Source organism: Haliaeetus leucocephalus, unplaced genomic scaffold (assembly GCF_000737465.1).
Source record: "Haliaeetus leucocephalus isolate CR32 unplaced genomic scaffold, Haliaeetus_leucocephalus-4.0 Scaffold1007, whole genome shotgun sequence".
Lineage (NCBI taxonomy): Eukaryota > Metazoa > Chordata > Aves > Accipitriformes > Accipitridae > Haliaeetus > Haliaeetus leucocephalus.
The window spans coordinates 3256795-3277597 of NW_010973443.1; the positions used below are offsets into that span (position 1 = coordinate 3256795).

Sequence of the window (20803 nt, forward strand, 5' to 3'; positions counted from 1 at the left end):
TAAACAAAAAATGTGTGGTTTTATACAGAAACAGCTTACCCTGGCATCACTGGGTTGAACTGCTTCATCTGGGTTGAACTGTTTCTACATTTCAGCATCTCTTTTCACTCTCCACAGTGGAACAGAAGAGTACTCACAACTATTCCCCACTCACACACCCCCACATGGGAATCAGCACCAGCATGTAAACCAGATTTCTGATTAAAAAGACCTTTATAATATCTGTCTGCATCATCTTCCACCTGCTTCTCTTACCAACTCAATTCCATATGGCATTATGTGCCCCTTCCATGCTGTGCTCTATTCTTTCATCATGTCTAGAAAGCAGGGAGAAGATACGGCATGTCAATGTCAAGGGAAATGTTCCTTCAGTTCATTTTTCAGCTGTATTTTTTTGATTGCACACAGCACCTGAGAGGATCTTTGAGATAAAGGGGAAGCTTTGTTTTAATTTATATGTGAATTTTTTTGCAGTAGTCAGCTTTTCTTGCTAACATTTTAACAACTAAAGATTGCTCTTGAAACATACAACCTCAACACCTCCACATCCCCAAAAGAAGAAAAAAAACCACCCAAAGCCTCTGTGTCCTTTGAAAGGAAAGCAGGTTTGTAATAAAATCACGAAGAAGTGGTTTCATGGCTCATTCTGAAGCTGGCAGCAGCCAGATGTGGAGAGTTTTAAAAGGGACTGGGCTTTTTAGAAGTATTTGCCACTGAAAAGCATTGATCCAGCTCCTGCTGGCCTCTATCAAACAAACAGGAGCTCTCTGGCAGTACACCATGTGCTTACTCAAAAAAACCAAAACAGCTGGAGATAGACACATTAGAGAACTGCATGACACCAAACTGTGTGGACTTCTGGATTTTATTTTATTTTTTAAGTGCTTTCCTCTGCAGCCCTACCAGAATCTAAAAAATCAGGCAGGGAGACAAATACACTATACTGCAATTTCTGCCTCTTCTTACCATGTGATGAACCCTGTGACCCAGGCATGTCCCATGCAGTTCTGTGGTATGTATTGGCTGGTCCATGCAGTGAGGACGATTTGTGGTCTGGTAGTGGAATCTTTTATAATGCAAAAGGAAGCAAATGCCAGTTTTGAGCTGATAACATTGAATTGCTCAAGCTTTTTCTGGTTGTCTCCCAAGTTTTAGATTTTTCTTTCTCCCACTTGATTCTTTAGCACTTTTAGCTTCAGTGTAGGAAATCCCTATGAGGACTTTCACTTGAGTATAAACAAAAGCAGAAAAGAAGAACTTAAAAACTCAGAAAAATCCCTGGTGAGGGGGAAGAATGCTCAAAACTGTTTATGTGCTGCCCTTGTCTCCATTGGTAGCATGACAGCTTTGTGATCGCTTCACTGAAAAAGCAGCAGCACATAGGTGCCAACATAATCAAATTACCCCAGCCTGGTGACCCATATCATGACTGGGATCAGACAGATGCACTTCAATGGCTTTGTTCTGTACATGTTCCTCCCTGATGTCCTTCAGTGTTTGCCTTGTGTCAGACTACGCTGGATTATTCTACCTTCTAGCAACACTAAAATGCAAAGAAAATTAAGCACAGAAATGTACACTGGATGTGCCCACCAGTCATGCCAGAGGTAGGGCATTCAGCTGAGGATAATTAAGCCCCAAGGAACAAAGCTGTCCATTGTAAGCTACAAAAATGAGAGCTGGGATATTTAACAATAGTGGTGGTTTTGAGGTTTATTTTTTCTTGGTTTTGAGTTGCATGTGGTGTGGTGTTGGGGGCTTTCTGTTTGAAGGCAAATTTTAGCACACTCCTCTGCTGGCTTACAGAAGTATTCAGGACATGTTTCTGGACTTTCACTTTATTCTGCTTTGTCATTTTCTGTTGGCAGAGCAAAGTACCCATCTGGCACAACACTAGGCTTTGTGCTATGAATCTGAATGCTGAACTTGCAGAAGACAATACAGTCTTAGGGCTATTTTTCATTATAATGCTTTTTTATATTGTGTCTGGCCTAAAGGGGAAAAAAAGCAGCCATCGTCAGTCTTGTCTTTCCCTTTCTTCATTCAGAAATGAAATGAAATAAATGAAAGTGTTTTTCATAAAGCGCACATCGACGACAGAGTGCATTGTGCTTTCCTAAATTAAAAGGAAATATTTGAAACTAAACTTGCCTGTTCTTGTAAATCCCTGGTGTCTATCTTCTCTTTGGCATTTGAAAGATATTTTGAAGGCAAAGGAACTCTTCCAGGAATATACTCAAAGCTATTTCATTTTTAACCTGCTAACACTGCGTTTAAAACCCTTTAATATATATATGAATGAACTAAATTATAGCCAGCATATACAAGTCAGAAATGACAAGGCAATATGTAAAGATAGTGTATAGCTTTGCTTCCCCCTTCATTCATCCTGGACCATCACCTGAGTTGGGCCCTAGGCTAAGACTATTTCCGGCCCCTGTCTCAGACTTCCCTGTACAGAGCAGAGCAAATCAACTAAGCCTAGCTCCTCCCATGCTTACCTGTGCTGACCAGCTCCATACTCTGCACAGTCAGTTAAGCAAATTAGGGACCAAAATGTGTTTCCATTTGAATTAAGACTGTGTAAATACAAACACATCTGTAACAGTCAGTTAAAAGTACTTCTTAACATGCACAGTTGCGACAGTGCTAGGGATGGTGATTAGGTGTGCGCATTTTAAACTTTTCATTTCCATATTTGAATGAAAACAGGAGAATCAGCCTCCCATTATGTCTGAAACGCACAAAGCAGAAACGAAAGGGCAGTATGCAAACATAGCTTAAAGATTTCCTTTACACACCTACATGGTCTTCTGTTTCAGATGCTTCGCTAAAGTGCGTTTTTTGCTTAAATGAAGGCTCTCCTGCCTCTCAGAGCCCCTCACGGGCTTTCAGTAGCATTTTGCCCTCACAGGCAGGGTACCTCAATCTTCCCTGAGGCACAGCGTGGATCAGAGGCACTTGCCTGCCTTTGCCCAGGGGAGACTTTATTTCTCCGCCAGGACTCGGCAGACTCCATTTTCACACAGCTCAGCACAGGGCTGGCTCCTTTTCTGATCAATCCCCTTGGGACACCCGCAACGGCAGCCAGCAGAGTGGCAGAAGCTCAAAGCCCTCATCTTCCCCTGGTGTCTTTTGCTGTGGTTCTTGGGAAAGCACGTCTAGCAGTGCTACTCCTCCTGCCCCACGTGTTACCAGCATGTTGCTGTTGTGGCTGTGCTCCCATCCTGTGGGCTGAGCCCTGGGGCAAGGGCAAGCAGTATTGGGAAAAAGGATGGTGCAGCCAGTTTGGGGACCTGCCACCTGTGAATGGAGCACGGTGCCTTTATGGGACAGCCTGGCTCCCCATGCCCACTGGAAGCTCCCTGAATGCTGCTTCAGCCAACATCATCATGTCGTGTACCCACAAGAGACTGCAGCCTCCCTGGAAAGAAATCTCTCTTTTACTGTAGCAGTAAGGGATGAGCTGCGCATAAGCCCCTCTGAAAGGGCTCTGGCACTTTCAGGACTACCCTTCAGCGCTTGTCCCATGTCACGCCAGCAGGCACTGCAGCAGAGAAATGATGCGGCATGCTTGAGGAGTTCATTCAAGATCTTTAATAATTCACATCCTCTTTCTGCCAATTAATATTTCCAATGCAGTGAGTGAAGCTAACAGACCATTTTGTATTGGCCAAAGAGCTGTACCAAAGTCTCAGACCCTTGTCTGTCATACTTAGTTGTGGAAATTATGATGGCACAAACAGAAATTTAGGTAGTGCAGGATAAATAGAAGATGGACTTGAACCTTTAAGGAAGAAAATAATATTTTCATGTACAGGTTACTGGTAATAGTAACTCTGAGAAAATAAATTAGACATTCAGATCTTCCCCTGTCACACACAGCCAGATTTATTCCTAAATGGAATGTTTTCAAAACTTCCAGTGTCATTTCAGCTGTTCATTAAAGTGTACTGTAGAATATAGTGACAATTTATTACACAGCTATAAAAGCAGTAGTAATCATTATAAATGTAGACCTTCAGATGTTTCTTTCTCTCTGCTTTAAATCTTTTTTCCTTTTTTTTTTTTTTCCCCCATCACTGCATCTAGTCTAACAGTGATTGTAGCAATCAGTAAGCAAGGAGCCACCTCCTCCAACAGCTGCCAATATCCTAGTCTGTTTTATACAACAGATGGGAGGTATGTGCAGGCTAAGATAAGTGGCCACCTGTAAATTACAGTTCTAGATATGCGCCAAACTGGCCAGTTGTATAGTCAGGAACAAAACTAGACAGAAAAACAAGGTAGCTTGTGCTGACCACCCACATCTGAAACAACAGGGCAACATTTACTCTCATGGATGAATGCCCTTGTTTCAAGCAGCGTTGGGAAAATGTTGTTATGTGACACTAATGTGTACAGAAAATGAATCTCAATACCTTTTGTGGTGGCTTTCCGTGACACTTGGAGCATCTGATCTGATCTCTACTCTGGCTGCCACAGCAAAACCTTGCTGCTATGTGTACCTGCATCTTGTCATATTGGTTCCAATCTTTAAAGGGCACCTGCCTCAGCACTTGCAAATTTCTGTCTGGCAATATCTGTGCACTGAATTTGGTGATGTGCTGCAGTCTTCTTGTGAGCTCAGCTAATCAGTGAACAGTGACAGCCCCTGGTGACGTATTTGACTAACTGGCAGCTGATCAAGGATATTTAAATTTTGCATGTCACATATTGGCAGCAAACTGTTCACAACATATTCATAAAATACATTTTGGATTAATTTAAGAAATGCATTTCAGGCAATGCTCATCAGTTTACAGATCTACAGAGTGGTGAAGTAGCTTGCGTGCATCTGAAAAATTGTCTGTTGAATTATTCATTCTGTTTTATCTTTTTTAATTTTTTATTTCTTTTTTTTTTACCAAGTAACAGACAATTTTTTTTTCCAACAGTTCCATGGTTAGTGTTAGTCATCAAAATGTTGAAGCTAACTGCTAGTAATGGTCACTTTTTCATCATTTTCTCTTCCTTTTTTGGAGTTTGGAACACCACTAATTATAATGTCTAAAAAGCTTTCCTACTTTTGTCATATGGAATCAAATGGTGTAAGGAGTAAAAGTGTATTAATATGGCTGCTGTGAGTATTGCACTGTACACACAGTGAAAATGGGAAGCAAAGGCTTTATCTTCATCTTGTGAGAGGAATATCAAGTAATTAGCATAAGATTATGTATTTTTATTAGGCAGGAAATTAGCAGCCAGAGAATACAGTATTGTAGAGATGGCCTAAATTTTATTATGGCATTTTACTGTTCAGAAACAGACCCAGTTTCTGAACTACTTAGGTGTGTGATTACACAATGGAATTGTCCTAAAATACATTGACAGTTACCAGAATTGTGCATGCCACTGGGAAATTGCTCATACTAATTACCATCATTAGCTACTTGAATACAAAATATCAGCAAATGCTTGAGGAATTAGACATAAAATGTCTTCTTTCAGGTCAGCTGTGTATGTATTTCTAAAGACTAGGGGACCAAGATTAAGCCTGTAATTAGGTTACAGATTTTTCTTTCATATATGTGCAAACATATATGTGAGATTTACATTTTAAAATGGAAAATTCAGTTAATATTTTCATTTGTTTGCTTTGTAATACTGGGAGAATATTAAAGATATTTCAATAAATATATTGGAGAACCACCCTTTCAATACTTTATCCATTGATTAATTGGTTCAAAAGAAATATCCCCAACACAAATTATATTGCATAAGAGGCATGACATGGATCACTTTTTGTGACTCACATCTTTATAGGATGCCTCAGATTGTGAAGCCAGCACTTAGCCAGCATTTTCAGAGGATAAAACATCTCACAGATTGTTTCTACACGTTATAACCTTTGCTAGCTGACTCTAAGCACATATGGCAGGAGTACGGCAGCTTGTGCACATTACCTATGGGGGGGGGTGTTTGTTTCTGGCTACTTGTACATCTCATCTATCACTCGTATTGGAAAAAGGGGGGAAAGTCATCACTTCAGAAACACAACTGTGGTTTTTAAACTTCTAATTTGACATCAAGTCCTGTGAAGCTACTTCCCTAGCTTACATTATCTCAAGCTGCAGCTTAAGGCAGGAATAAAATGAAATTTAAAGCACATCAAGCCTTACCAGGTGTCCCAAGTTCTTGGAATGATTTCCCAGGTTAAGATATACTATGAGTGCATTTTGCATGTTGTGTATGATCTGCCTACCTTATGGGCCCCTACACCCTTGAAGGCTCCATGAGAAGCAGCCCCATTACATGGGTACATACATGGGTGTCAAGAGTCAAAGCACCAGCAGGTCTGATCAGCACCAGGTTTCCTCAGAGAAACTGCCCTTTAGAGGAATAGAGCCCCTACCATTCTTACCAACTGCATTTCAAGAAGTGGATGTTCAGCTGATGTGTTTAGGATCATCCAGCCAATCTTACTATCAGGCCTCTCCTTTCTTTCCCCCCCCCCCCCCCCAGCTGGTTTTGGTGGTTACTGCATTCAACTCTGTAAGAACAGAGGCTTTCCCTCACCTCAATGGCTCTGCTTGCTCTTTTAAAAGCAACACGTGAAGTCATTTCAATGTTGTCACTTCAAAAGTCCCACGTAGTGGGGGGGGGGGTTGCTGGAGCTGGTTGCTGCCACTGTCAGTACAGTATAAAATTTTTCCATGTTGCTGTCAGTAAATAAAATGGAAGTTATTTTGCCATTCTGCTTAGGCAGTTTACAAAAACAAAACAAAACAAATCCTTTCTTTCCTTTTCCTCCCACCAAATAAAAGGGTGGGGTAATTCAAATAAAAGTACTGACATTGTCCTTATTTTATAAATACACAAGGACTGTGTAATGACTTGTTCAAGTCTTGCTGTTTCAGTGAAAAACACCTGGTTATTCTCACTCCTGGTGAAGCCATTTTGGTTTTAAAAAAATATTTTTTTTCCCCCCCCCCCCCCAAATTTCCCAGGATATCCAGTGAACACTCACCAAAGCTTCAGATCCGGAGCCACAGTTACCTGAGGGCAGTGAGCGAAGTCTCCATCAACAGGAGCCTGGACAGCTTGGACCCCGCGGGGCTGCTGACGTCCCCCAAGTTCCGCTCCCGCAACGAGAGCTACATGAGAGCCATGAGCACTATCAGTCAGGTGGGTGACATGCACCCATGGCAGCCTGGAGAGCAGCCACCATGCTGGACACCAGCTGAGCCCTTGCAATAAGAGAAACTGGATTTTGCTTCAAGTGGAATCAGGCCATTCCATGCCACAAACTTTTTAAGAAAACAGGAATGTTTTCACATAGTCTTGTTTATGAGAGTGTAACATTTAATAATGCCATAACTTGCCCCTTGCAAATGGATGAGTGGTACAACATGCAATTCCTTTAAAGGAGCAGTCTAACTTTTTGGTTTTCTTTTCCAAAAGCAGATGCTCATCAACAATGTCTTTAAACAAGGTTCTCTTAAGGATCTTGTGCTTAGTACCTCAAATCAAATTTTTTGGAATGTCTCCAAAAAAAAAAGTTCACATGCTGAGTGAAACGCTAAAGGAAAATTAAGTATTTTTTAAATTAAGTATTAATTAAAATCTGTAGTATTTCATATTTCACAATTTTATTAGTATTTTATTAGAAATGTTAGAGCTTTCTTTATGCTTTTGTATACATTCTTAACCCTGTGCACCCTATGAACTTTTCACCTGTATAGTACAAGTGTTACAGTATATATATTAAGTACAAAGGTCTGTCCATATTGTTGCCCTGAAATCCTGTGAGACCTCTTCATGCTTGTTCTAAACTAGAAGAAAAGTGAAGCCCACTGTGACACATTCAGTTTATGAGTTTTTGCATCATAAAATAGCCTGTCCTTGCATACAACATGCTTGTACAGTTGAATTGGTCAGGAACAGATCTGAAAGAAACGCAAAAGTGCTATCACTCTACAGGGCAGTGGGCCAGGAGTTCATCTGCTAAATCCTGTAGCTCCTTGGTATGATTTTTGACTTGTTTGCTTAAGTGGATCATTTGGATAAACCACTTGGATAAAAGAATTTTCTTACACTAGTCCAGAAGTGCAGCAGGCAGGATTTGTGGTGCCAGATGCTGGCCCTTTATTACCGGCATGTCAACTCATTGCAATGTCAAAAAAAGTCCATGACATCATTGATGCCAGTACTTCAGCTACAGCCACACCAAGTATATGTGCCATTCAGAATGGAACTGTAGTTTGAATTTCTGCAGTATTCTGTATTTGGGCACTGCAACTTTGGAGTATTCACCTGTGTATTTTATAGTGAGGCACTTTGGATAAGGTACGGGCTGATGCTTTAGAAAGAGGGTCAGGATGTATCTAGGAGGAAACAGAAGTGAAATTCAGGTCTTAGAGGCAACTATATGAATATTAGGTTAGGTTACTTATTTAGCTGGACACCTAACACTTACACAAAGCTGTCTGCCAAAGAGTGAGCATCATTTGCCAGTGTGAAGAAGTTGGGTTGTTTTTTTTTAAAAAAAGCATTAATTCAGAGATCTGTATTTGAGGATATGGCTGTTCTCTGCCATAGTAAGATTGTTCTTTATGACGTACTATCTACTACTCTTCCATGCTCTTTTAAATTTCCCTTTGAAAAAATATGTTCTACTCTTTAAGATTTCTCTTTTTAGTCATGTGTACAAATAGTCAGCATAACATTTTTCTTGGTAAAGTTAATCCTGGAAAGAATTTCTAACTTTTTTTTCTACCACCCTAACACAGTCTTATCTTCTCCTGCTATCTTGGCCTTTTGCATGCTTGAAAACTAACCAAATCCTCAAGTGATGCTTTCCATGTGCACGTTTCCTACAGTGATGATTATTGTGCTTTAATGCCAAACTCAAGGCTCGATTCTCAGTTTAGAAACATGATCATCAGTTACTAATTAAGCCGAGGTAAATGGTTTCCAGGTTTGTGAGACCTGTAGCAAGGCCACATGCTTTTGAATGTTCTTTAACCTGTGTGAGTGCAAGTCTTTGTCACCACCTAGTGTCTGCTCCACAAAGGGTCTAAGCCCTCACTCTCAGCCAGAGAAGTAGTTGTAAAAACATTTTTCCCTTGCAGCAAAGCTGGTTCCCTTATCAGCCTCCTCTTCCCAACTGTTTGTTATCACTTCTACCCTCGAGCTTCCCAGTCCCTCAGGTTTATCACTGTGATTGCCTGTGGGTTGCATTGATTGTGTACTGGGGTTAAGCTGACTTTTTTTTTTTCTTCTCACCCCCTAAAGAAAGTGTGATTTTTGTTTTTCAATGTGATGGTCATAATGGCCAAAGGTTCAGCCTCTGCTGTGAGCCCAGGGTGACATAAACCAGACGCTGCTATGAGGACTCCCAGCTTCCCACCAGTCTCAGCAGGAACCAAGAGCCTAAACTCTGCTGAATCTCTGCCTAATGCCTCTGTCTCCCCTTTTAGTACATTTTTTTTCCCCTAACAATAGTTGCTTTGTAAAATGGGATGTGTTTATGTGCCATTCACCTGTTCTTCACGTATGAAGGGCTCTTCTAACAGGTGTTGGCCATTGTGCCACTGTAGCTTGTGAGCATTTTTACCAGGTAGGCTGGTGTATGGGATGTTCTGAACCTGCCCGGTCTTTGCCTGCAGGTGAGTGAGATGGAGGTGAACGGTCAGTTCGAATCCGTCTGCGAGTCAGTGTTCAGTGAACTTGAGTCTCAGGCAGTGGAAGCACTGGATCTGCCCATGCCAGGCTGCTTCCGCATGAGGAGCCACAGCTACGTCAGAGCCATTGAGAAGGGCTGCTCCCAGGACGATGAGTGCATATCGCTGCGGTCCTCATCTCCCCCACGTACAACCACCACAGTGAGGACCATCCAGAGCAGTACTGGTGAGTAGCAAAAAGGGAAATCTGGAGGGGTGGTGGAAAGTGAAGGTACCTTTCTGTGCAGCTCCATCAGATCAATGATGAGCTCTTCCCTGTCAGACACCATAAGACATGTAACAGAGTCTATGTTTCACCAGGGAGCTGGACAGACTTATCAGCCTAAAACTACACACAGACGAAGGCTGATGCAATTGTGGTGCCTCCCATGTCCAAGCCGATTTATTATGGCCTAAAAGCACATAGAAGGGAAGTCCAAGGTCATGTCATCTCTCACTCTCCTCCGCAAAAGAGCAATCACAATTTGGCAAGGCTCAACAAGAATGCTCTAGGTTAGTAGCTCTGCTGGCTCTTACCAGCAGAGGAGGGTCCCTCTGCTGAGTTTTTCTACAAACATGAGGTGATCTTTGTCTTTTCTAAAAGTTACAAGTTACTGGAAGTCTTGTTTAATGGCTTGGAGAGATTGTTACAGCTCTCTAGGCCGCATCTCAGAGGTGGGAATGAGGAAGGGAAGAAGTCTACAGGTCAAAACACACATGTTCACGTCCTGCCATTATTCTTTCTGCAGTTCAAACTATTCAAGTCTTGCAAGAGAGAGAGGTTTTGGTCTAAATGTGAGACTTATAAACCTTCCTTTCAATGTTTGATGTTGCTTTTCTTTTGGAAATAACCATGATGAATTCCAGATTCTGTCACCAAAATTAGTGCTTAAGGGGAAGAGAAAGTAAATCAGAAACTGTCCTGGTTTCAGCTGGGATAGAGTTAACTGTCTTTCTAGTAGCTGGTACAGTGCTATGTTTTGAATTCAGTATGTGAAGAATGTTGATAACACTGATGTTTTCAGTTGTTGCTCAGTAGTGTTTAGACTATAGTCAAGGATTTTTCAGCTTCTCATGCCCAGCCAGGGCACCTGACCCAAACTGGCCAACAGTGTATTCCATACCATGTGACGTCCCATCTAGTTTAGGAACTGGGAAGTGGGGGGGCAGGGATTCGCCACTCGGGGACTGGCTGGGTGTCGGTCGGCAGGGGGTGAGCAATTGCCCTGCGCATCATTTGTACATTCCAATCTTTTTATTACTACTGTTGTCATTTTATTAGTGTTATCATTATCATTATTAGTTTCTTCTTTTCTGTTCTATTAAACTGTTTTATCTCAACCCACGAGTTTTACTTCTTTTCCTGATTTTCTCCCCCATCCCACTGGATGGGGGGGAGTGAGTGAGCGGCTGCATGGTGCTTAGTTGCTGGCTGGGGTTAAACCACGACAGAAACCAAAATCCAAATCTCCTTCTCTCATTCAGGAAAGCAAGAGGCAGGAACCATTACATGTGTGTGCTCTTCCCTGTAGGAGGATGAGAGGGCCTCTCTCTTTTGACTTCTCTGCATCCATTCCACTGCTTTACACAAGCTTCATTTAGTATTCATGTACTATTCATATTCATGACTAATATTGACTATTATAAGTATTTCACTGTACCTACTATCTCTTTTCCTGGTTCTTTAATTTCTGTTTTCTGTACTCCAAACTTTTGCCTTTTTGTGTTATCTCACAGGTGCAGTTGTTTATACCCTGTAAGTTCCTTATCTCTCACTCCAGTCTTTCTTAAAGCGGCTTTGTCAACTGGTTTATGTCATCAAAGGACACTTTCAATTATTTTACCAAAAATGTTCAGCTTAATTCATGATTTTTCTAAAAGTAACAAGTTTAAGTACTGTTGGAAATACATTGGCAGTACATCCCAAATGTCAAAGCATTTTTAACAAATGCTGCAGAGCAATTCTCATCTAAATCACTAACCCTTAAGAAATAGCATTCACATGACAACATTTCTGCTATAAAAGTAGTTCTTGCGTGCACATGGGGTTTGCACCACAACACAAAGACAGGATTTACATAAGGTGTGTGTTACTTCATTGTATGGTATTAGCCTGTGTCAAATGTATCCTGAGGCAAAAGCTGAAGGATGGGACTTTTCAGGGATTTTTCAGTGTGCATTTGCTTTTGTTTGATCAACTTGGGTATTCCAGAGTGTTTTTTCAGTTCTTTGAGAATGGCTTTGTTAACATTTTCCTTTATAACTGTAATCATTAATACAGAAGAGAATAAGTATTTTTTAATTATCTTGATGTAAGAGGTTGTTTCTGTCACTTAGAAAAATGGTGCTTGTTTTCAGGATGATGACATATAAATGGAGAAGGTTGGCTGAATGTATGAGCCAAAACCACTGGAAAACCTGAAAGAGGAAAATTGTTATTGTAAATTGTCTCTTGCTTATGCTCATTTTCTGTAGCATAACCACAAACAAAGGCCTGGCCTCTTCTCTGGGTAGCTGGCTTTATTAAAAAATCATCTGAACAAAGCTATGTTATTGAAAAATGTAATCCAATGGGTCTGCCTTGGGTTACTGCTTCTGTAGTCAGCTCCTTAAAATGCAGAGAGAGGAGTGATTTGCAGCCCTCTCTTTGGACATCCATAGAAGCTTTTAAAGACTGTTGTAGGTATCTATTTTCTGCTGTGGGAATTTTACTGAGTTATCTTTCCATTTGTTAATTCTCAGGCTCCCAGCCCAAGGGCCCATCCCTTGCACTGGTAGCATTTCAGACAACTTGTCTCTTTTACTACCTGACTTACATACCCCTACCTGTTTAATGCAGATTAGAGCTGAATTAATTCCATCCAAAAGCATCTATACTGACTACCTTGCTGTTGCCTGTAGCTGGCTCACAGAAGAGAAACATGAAAGGTATCATTCATGGTTTCTATTAATATCTGCTTCAACAAAATAGGAAATGGCACAACAGCTAGGCAGATGTGAAGAAAGGAGAATGGTATCTTGGACTTATCTCCACTGAGGTGATGTTTCAAATGCTTTTTGGGGAGATGTAAGGACAGTTATGATCTAAACTACAGATTTAACATCCCCAAATGGGTGAGCTGTCCCCCTGCCCCAAAACATCTCTGCCTGTGCAACCAAGCAAGGTTCCTTTCATCAACATTAGCAGTTCCCTCAGTGACCTGGCTTTCCATTCACTAGTGCACAATGCTGTGATCATAGAATGATATTGGGAATTTCTTTGACTGCTGGAAGCCCAGGAAAGTGCCAACTTGATGATGATGGAAAAGACAAGAGAGCTGCCTGTCCACTGGATTCAAAATTATTCCTTCAGAGCAATGACCCACAGCTTTCCAGAGCATCCGGATAAAAATATTAAGCAAGCACTATGGGCAAAAATCTCATTTACCTCTGCCTGTTAGCCTATTCTACAGTAGTTGCAGCCTCAGGTTTTAATTTCCTTTTGCCACATAGTGTTGGAGGTTTAGTTCTGAAATTAGGAATACATCTCTAGTGGTGTAGCTGGTCAGTTCCTGAGGATGTGCTCAACCTAACTGTAAATCCAGTGCTAATGCACGAGCTGTGGAACAGAGCTCAGCTACAGGTCACTGCCCAACTGGTGGCCTCTGCAGCCTGTGCTGGTCTTAGTGCTATTGTGGCAATGCTGCAGGGTGACTGCATCTGGCTGAAACCCAGTCTGAGTGTGAAAGTGAGGGTGTAGGCACAAATCTGTTGACATCAATAGGATGAAGTGTTATACTGTGAGTGGGGAAAAAAATCCTAACCTCACCAAAATGAAGTTTCTGCATGTATCTGGGAGGTGAGTACTTTGTTCATACGGCAATCTTGTATGTGAAAAGATGTTTTATCCTTGTTTTTAAATTAAGGATTTTGAAATTAAGAAGAGAAAATACAATCTTACCACTTAAATAGAAATAGAAATACGTGCCATGTCACAAATTCATCATGCCTTGAAAGCTAAGCAGTTGAAAAGGTCCATTCAACCTTGTATTTGCTCGCTTGGAATCAGTCATACCTGGGGAGGCAGCTGCACCCTGCACCGGCCAGGGCCTGTCCCTGGGAGCAGGACTGTGCAGGCTGGGAGCTACAGCAGCTTTGAAGTGCTAGCATATGTTATACACCATAGCCTGCGCTAAAAATTACCACCTGTGTCATTTGGTCTCTTCAGAGGAATTTAATGAGCTGTGAGTTATTACATAATTTGATCCCAGATTATTTGCAGATGCAACCATTGTAGCTGAAACTCTTCAGCCAACAGATTCAGTCACTAAATAGGTAGCCTTTCAACAGTTTTAAGTCTGTAAATCATTTCAATAAGCTTAAAGAATACAGTAATTAAGAAGCAATGAAGTTTTAAAGTAGTCTAAAGAACACCTTCCTCCCACATTTCTTGTGTCTGTGTTTCTAAACCATACCTGTGCAGCCCTGCACGTTTCTTTGCTGCAGACAAGCTTTATGACATTGTGAGGGCTCAGGCATTAGCACATGTGGATACAAATATATAATTGAGATTGTGTATGTTTAATTTGAAAATGATGTCTCTGTGAGAGCTCAAGTAGTAATGTCAGGAAAAATTCTGCCCTAGATTGCAATAAGTATTTTCTCAATATCTATCCTCTCTACAGTCAGGTAAACAGAAATATCAAAGTTATCTGCAGCAATGCCATCTGGTGATTCTCAGTAATATTACACTTCTGCTTAAAAGCAAAGCAAACAAAAATCCCAAGGATATCATGCTGTGTAGCCAGCAGGTTAGAGAAGGACTGAGAGTTATCACAGTATATGCTAATTACAGTGCTTCAGCTGAGCAAGCTGTTTTCCTTCCATTCATTGGAACATCTGACCAAGAGGGGTCAGGTATTTTGTGAAAAATCTCTAAGAGGCTGCCTAGCCAATAAAAAAAGAAAAAAAAGAAAAATGCAAACAACTTTAAAAATAGACTTGTGCCAGGCAGAATTAAAAAATAAAATCAAATCCTGTGGAGAAGGAAGCAGTAACTGACTGTATGCCAGCTGTGTCCAAGCTCTTTTGGACTCCTCAGAGCTTTCCTTTCAGAGACTGTTCTGTCCAAAAAAGAAACAAGGAATTAGGATTTCAAATTTGATTTCCAGTTGAAGCTAGGATTGGTTTCTGGATCTGTACCAAAATTAAGATATTTCCACAGAAGTGCTGAAGAAACGTAACTAAGTTAAGGCCTTCATGCAGATGTTTAACCTTAAAATAGATTTGAAGAGTGTAGAAAACTGTTTGACAAAGAATTTCCATGGTTCATTTCCTCTGTTTCCTTGAGTAATCCTGAAATGCAGTCTGCCTTTGGATAGGCTATCAAATTGCTTAAACCAGCACTTTAAAATGTTTTTCTTTACTAACGAGGAGCTGACCTTGGAAGACAACACTGTTTCAAATTCCAGAGGCATCTAACTGTATCTAGAGCAAGTTTCATCTTGTCTATCCCAGAAGTCAGCTTTATGAATGTTAAGCTCCACATCATTAACCACCACTCCCACCCCATGTTTATGAAGCCAGTGGAAGTTTTTAATAAGAGAAGCTCAGAACAGAGCTCTTGCTGGAACATTTCTAACTAACTTAAAGCTAATGCAAGGCACTTGTAGAAATTGCTCTGATAATAAGCACCTGAGATGGAGCAGGACTGAGCCATGAGAAGGAGTCAGCCATAGAAAGGCTACCCAAACTTTTGGCAGGTTGTACCAGCTCGGTTTGCATGTAGTGTAGTTTTATGCCAACTGAGAACAGGAAATGAAATAAGTTTGATAAATTCCATTTTGCCTTTTGGATGTAAAGTCTGTATGTCCTGAAGACACATGGAACTTTGTGGCCTGAAAGACTGGGATTACTGGAATAAATATTACACAGGCCCCTACTTTAAGAATACTTGGTAGTTACAGCTGGTTTGCAGTTTAAGTGATGCCAGGTAGTGGAATGTATTACATCAATTTTTCATCATCCTCCCTAGTTCTGCCTCTTTTCTCTGTGTGATTATGAATATTGAATTTAAACTGTTTGGCCCTGTCTGAGACACTGCCTAGATGTGGAGAGAGACAACCTGTGGCATTCACCCTGGAGTTTGGTGATTTTGGTTTCTTCCTGACAAGTCCACTTTCCCTCACAGGACTTCAGGGAAGAGCTCAGTCCTTGCAATTTCAGGTAAGGCTCAAGGTGACTTGCTGAGCATAAGGGCACAGCAAAAGCTCAGAACTTCCTAAAGGGAAAGGGTGAGAGAAGGACTTTGTTTTGTAGGTTACGGCCTATTTATTTTTTCCACCTCTGAAAACATAAAGCTTAGAGGAGTTAAAAGCGGTCTCCAAAGTATAAATGTCTTTCAAATGCAGGAAATGAAAGACTTGTAATACCGTTTGGTATTCAATCTTTGCTTACTATTCTTACTCTTCATTTGCTTGATATGCTTCTAAACTTTTGGGCTAAGGCTCTTAGTGAGCTAAGAATATAAGAATATAAGATCTTAATCATTCAAAACAGATCTTAAAATGTCTTGAAGGAATGTGTTGTCTTACTTTGTGAGCATTTCCAGAAGCGCAGAACAACTCTGCTATTTTGTTCAGATAGTGCCTGTGTGGTTGACTTCTTCAGTTGTCCAAACAACTTGGACAACTCCAAGACTGAAAATGGGTATATCACACTCCAGCCCCACTAACTCTGTCAATATCCATGTGTCTCTCATGCTGGAGAGTGCCACACTGGGCACAGACTCGAGATGTGGTCTCACCAGCACTACACCTCCCTCAAACTGCCAGCTGTACTTTGGCAAAGACTGCCTGGCATGCAGTCAGCAGCCCTCAGTGCAAGGTTACACTGCTGACTGCTGCTCAGCCTGCTGCGCTGCAGGACTCTGCAGGCCTTTTCTGATACTGGGAATAGGGTGGCCATCAGACCTGTAGATTTGACAGTCTCAAATGAAACAGGAAAAAACATAATTTTTCAGAGGAAGGAGATCTTCAACAGAAATCTGTATTACTCTATGAAAAGAACTTTTAAGTAGATTGCTCATCTAGTGGCAGCACAGATAAAGAGGATGCGGTGATTACTGACATAAAATGTAATGTTTCATTATTTGCTAGTCTCTTAATTTCTTTACAGAGATGAAAACTTGTATGGAAGCCCTTTGCATATGTCTGTATGGAATGTGCCTAAATACATTCTGCTATTAATTCATTTCCTTTGATTATACTGCATACACTAAAGTGATAATCATTTCAGGTGAGCAGACTTCTATAGTTCTCCCTAAAGGAGTACAGATCATGTTTGGATTTGAACTATGCTTTTGCTTCAGACTAGGTTTGTGTGTTATCAAATGTACCACTATGTGGAGATTGTTGTAGGAGTGTCCAGGACCCCAGTTAGATGGAGACCCCCTTGTGTACTGATGCCGTGAGACAGCCCTGGTCCCATGGTTGTGCACCCCACTCCTGCTGGTGTGCACATTCTTTGTATAAGTACCCATGATGGAGCCTGCAGCCATGCCTGTCTGAGCGTATTAAAGCACCTGAATGTCCAGCACCTAGCTGAGACAAAATACCACTTGATTTACCCTAACAAATGTACAGGAGGGTATTACAAGCAAAATAGTAATTTGAAGGTTGCTGTGTTGGCTGAGCACTGCATGCCTCAAGTCTCATTAGCTGAGCATTAACTGTTTTCTAAGCCTATAAACAAACAGTGATTTTGCCACAATCCAAGAAGCGGTGGCTAAATCAATCGTCTCTTCTGTTCATTGCTGCAAGGCAAGTCTACCCTGTGCCATCAAGCTTGGCCTGGCTGACAGGTCTGCCTCAGGTAAAAGCAGCTCAGGTCTGGTGTCTTAACAGCAAGCTCAGGTGCAGAGCCAGGCTGATGTGACTTCAACAGCTCTGACTTGGCAGCCTTGTGTATCTGCGTTTTTGGGGACAATGTTTTCTGACTTGCAGGCGGGAGTAGGAACCAAACCCCCCTGAACTATGCCTGGAATTACATTGCAAGGAAGCAGGTTTCCCGTAGCAGTGCCAACTTCATCACAAACTAATGGGTGGAATGTGCAGCAGAATATAAAATAAACCCACAGTCCCTTTCCACTTACATATTGTGGGAGGACAGTATAACCTTTATCCAAAATGTTGTTCTTGGGGACTGGTCACTGCTCTAAACCAATAGAACTCTGAGCATTAAGGATACATTGTCCCTTAGCTGAGATGCCGATAACAAATGAAGGGCAAATAATTCATTTTTACTTTATGGAGAAATACAATGAAGACCTGAATCTTTTCTTTGTCTGGCTTATTTCCAAGGCAATGTTTTTGTGATGGCAGTGACAGAAATGAGCTGAATCAGTAAGCTGAAGACATGCCCCAATTTATGTAATGTGATCACATTTTCAGTAGTAATTCTTGCTGTTTTCCTAAAATAGACTAATGGAGTCGCTTTTAACTACAGTTGTCTTTTGGGAAGCAAGACTTAGGACTCTTTCCTGAAGGGGCTATGCTTAATTAATACATCCAGTGTGTAAAAATAACTCAGGTTGTTCTTTTTAGTATGTGCTACTGTCCAGTCTTCAGCAATGTGTTGCCACCCACCTGCAGTAAGTTCCACGTCATTCCTTTAAGACAAACCTGAAAATTTTTATTATCTTCCGGTATAATAATTACAAAGCTCTCTTGAGCCATGGCAGATTCCAAGAAGGTACAGACAAGATATTTGGTGATGATGGACTTTTTAAAGTGACTGAGTGATTTTGGATTTTCAAAAAACTAAGTAAGAATTTTTAATAAGTGGGTTTAATGAGTACAGCTCTGCAGGGCCCCTCTTGTACTACAGCAATTTGTTTGGAGCTGTTATATTTCATCATGTCAGTAATTCCCATTTCAGAGCTCAGATATGATGCATTAGGTACTGGATTCAGTAAATAATTGCACATTTTCATGCTTCCTAAATATGTGTTTATGCAACAGTCTAACAGTAATTGGCTCTTTGAAGCTATGGTGGACTATGGGGTATGTATGTTATTAACCACTTTTTGAAACAGAGACTGCCTTTTTTCTTGAGTAATACCACAGATAAACCCAAAGGAAATGTGGCAGCAAAGAAATCTGTACATTAAAAAAAATTACAGAAGCTCTGAAGTATACACAGAGATGTGATTTACTCTTTTTATTTCTTGCTATTATACTGATCTTACTGCACTGCTTCTTACAATGCTCAATAACAAAGCACAGTGCAACTCAAATACTCGGATCTGGAAAACGCCTAATGTTATTTTGCAAAGAGGGACAATCTAGCTGCCATCACAGTCTAATATTCCCTTTTATCAAAGGCACACTGTAGGCAGATGCTGGTAATCTGTTCTAATGCTACAACCTTTGTCTGGCCTCTCGAGGGGGAAATGGACGTATTGGTCTTTGGAAATTGTTTTCCCTTACTGAATTTGGCTTTGGTCAGATGGGAGAGTGCTAAATTGCATTCCACTTAAAATGCAGTAAGCCATCTGAGCAGAACAATTCGTAGTTGCTTTGATCAAGGATTTGAGCTAAGCTATCAGAGGAGGAAAAAAACACAATAAATAATATCTCAGAACCCTCTACTGTGACAGGTCTCTTGCTTGTTCTGTTGAGAAAGATGCCTACTTTTTGTCTCTGCACAGTCGAGACGATGGTGGCTTGATAACCATTCTCTTTGCTGTAATGATTTTTCAAATTAATTCTGTCTTTAGCTAAAGTAAAATGTAGATCTGTATCCCTCTGCGAAGGTTTAGATGGAAGTCAGAACATTGCAATAGTATAACAAAATAAATGCTGGCAGACTGTTTAAACAAAGCGGGCTATTTCTGTTTCAAGATTCCTTGCTCTCAATTTCTTTCAACTCTCTTCTCCTGAACTTTGCTAAGAGTCAAATAAAATTATGTACGACTGTGGCAGGAAAAAGCCAGGGTCTTAGTAGACCAAAAATAAACATGCTATGAATAAAACCCAACCTATCCATGAACTACTAGCCCCAATTTGGCTGCCTCAGGAAGTCCTGAGAAAATCTGCCACTTTCCATTTTGCATGAAGGGTAATTTACACCCAAGCGACAGAATTAGCTGTCGCCTGGTGCCGTGGCCTTATGCTGTCTTATCTTACACAGTTCCTGGAACTCTCATGTGACATTTTGCCATTTGCCTCTTTTTTTAAAAAAAAAAGTGGGCAAGACGGTATTCAGAGAGGTGGAGGTGGGGTGAGGGGAAGTATTGCATCCGTGTTGGAAGCTCTGATAGTGTGGTTTGCAAGGCTGTATGCTCTGATCTAGGTGAAGTCAGTTACTGTCTTGTTACATATTTCCAAGGGAGCTGGCTCTGTGCTTATACATATTGCTTTATGCCATCTCTTCCCCTCTTTGGGATGTTAATATGAGGAAGTTGGACATGTTTAAAGTGATATTAATGCACAACTAAGACAAAATGCTTATTCTCTTTTCTTCTGAAAAGGGAGACAAATAAAGGCAAGAAGTTGTTAGTTACAATTTCCAATACCAACATTCACCCTTCCCAAATCTTCCTCTAGGACTTTATCTACAGCCAAAAACCTACACCACGTTCACCCAAAAGTATACAGTGTCATTTTGTGTAAATGGGTGGTTTTGTTTAACCTCACATGAGCTACCTGCAGGGCTAATGCTTAAACAGACACTTCTTGTCTACACAGACTCTGCAGCCTGCAGCACATCAACATCTGCTCTGGCGTCACATACTTCCACAGATTACACACGGCATTATGAATGAGAACACCCTCCCATAATCTGATTTACCTTCCCAGTCATCCCCCTTTCTGGACTTCAAACATGTGCTACAGTCCTGAGCCATTTTCCTGTTTCTGTCAATGTTTACTGAGAATCTAAGTATGTATCTCCCTTATGGAGAGTATGTAGAGCTAAGTTAGTTGACAAGACTTGCGCTGAGTACAGAGCTTGGTCTTATGTCCTGTGAGCTTGGGTGGGATGGTTGCGTACTAGCTGTAGGATAAAGGGGTACTGAACCTGAAAGCATGTTGGGGGGGGGGGGGGGGGGGGGGGTGTTA

General features: G+C 41.1%; 1 protein-coding gene across 4 annotated transcripts in view; it reads left to right on the forward strand.

Moving 5' to 3' along the window:
• The window catches only part of DLGAP1 (discs, large (Drosophila) homolog-associated protein 1), a 142082-nt gene that overhangs the window by 36593 nt on the left and 84686 nt on the right, over window positions 1-20803 (forward strand). For 2 of the 4 annotated variants that reach the window (XM_010584844.1, XM_010584846.1), the window contains exons 3-4: window positions 6990-7167; window positions 9651-9895. In XM_010584844.1, coding sequence (XP_010583146.1) covers window positions 6990-7167; window positions 9651-9895 — 423 coding nt within the window. The remainder of the gene's footprint in view (window positions 1-6989; window positions 7168-9650; window positions 9896-20803) is intronic. The other 2 variants (XM_010584843.1, XM_010584845.1) reach the window with 1 other exon arrangement.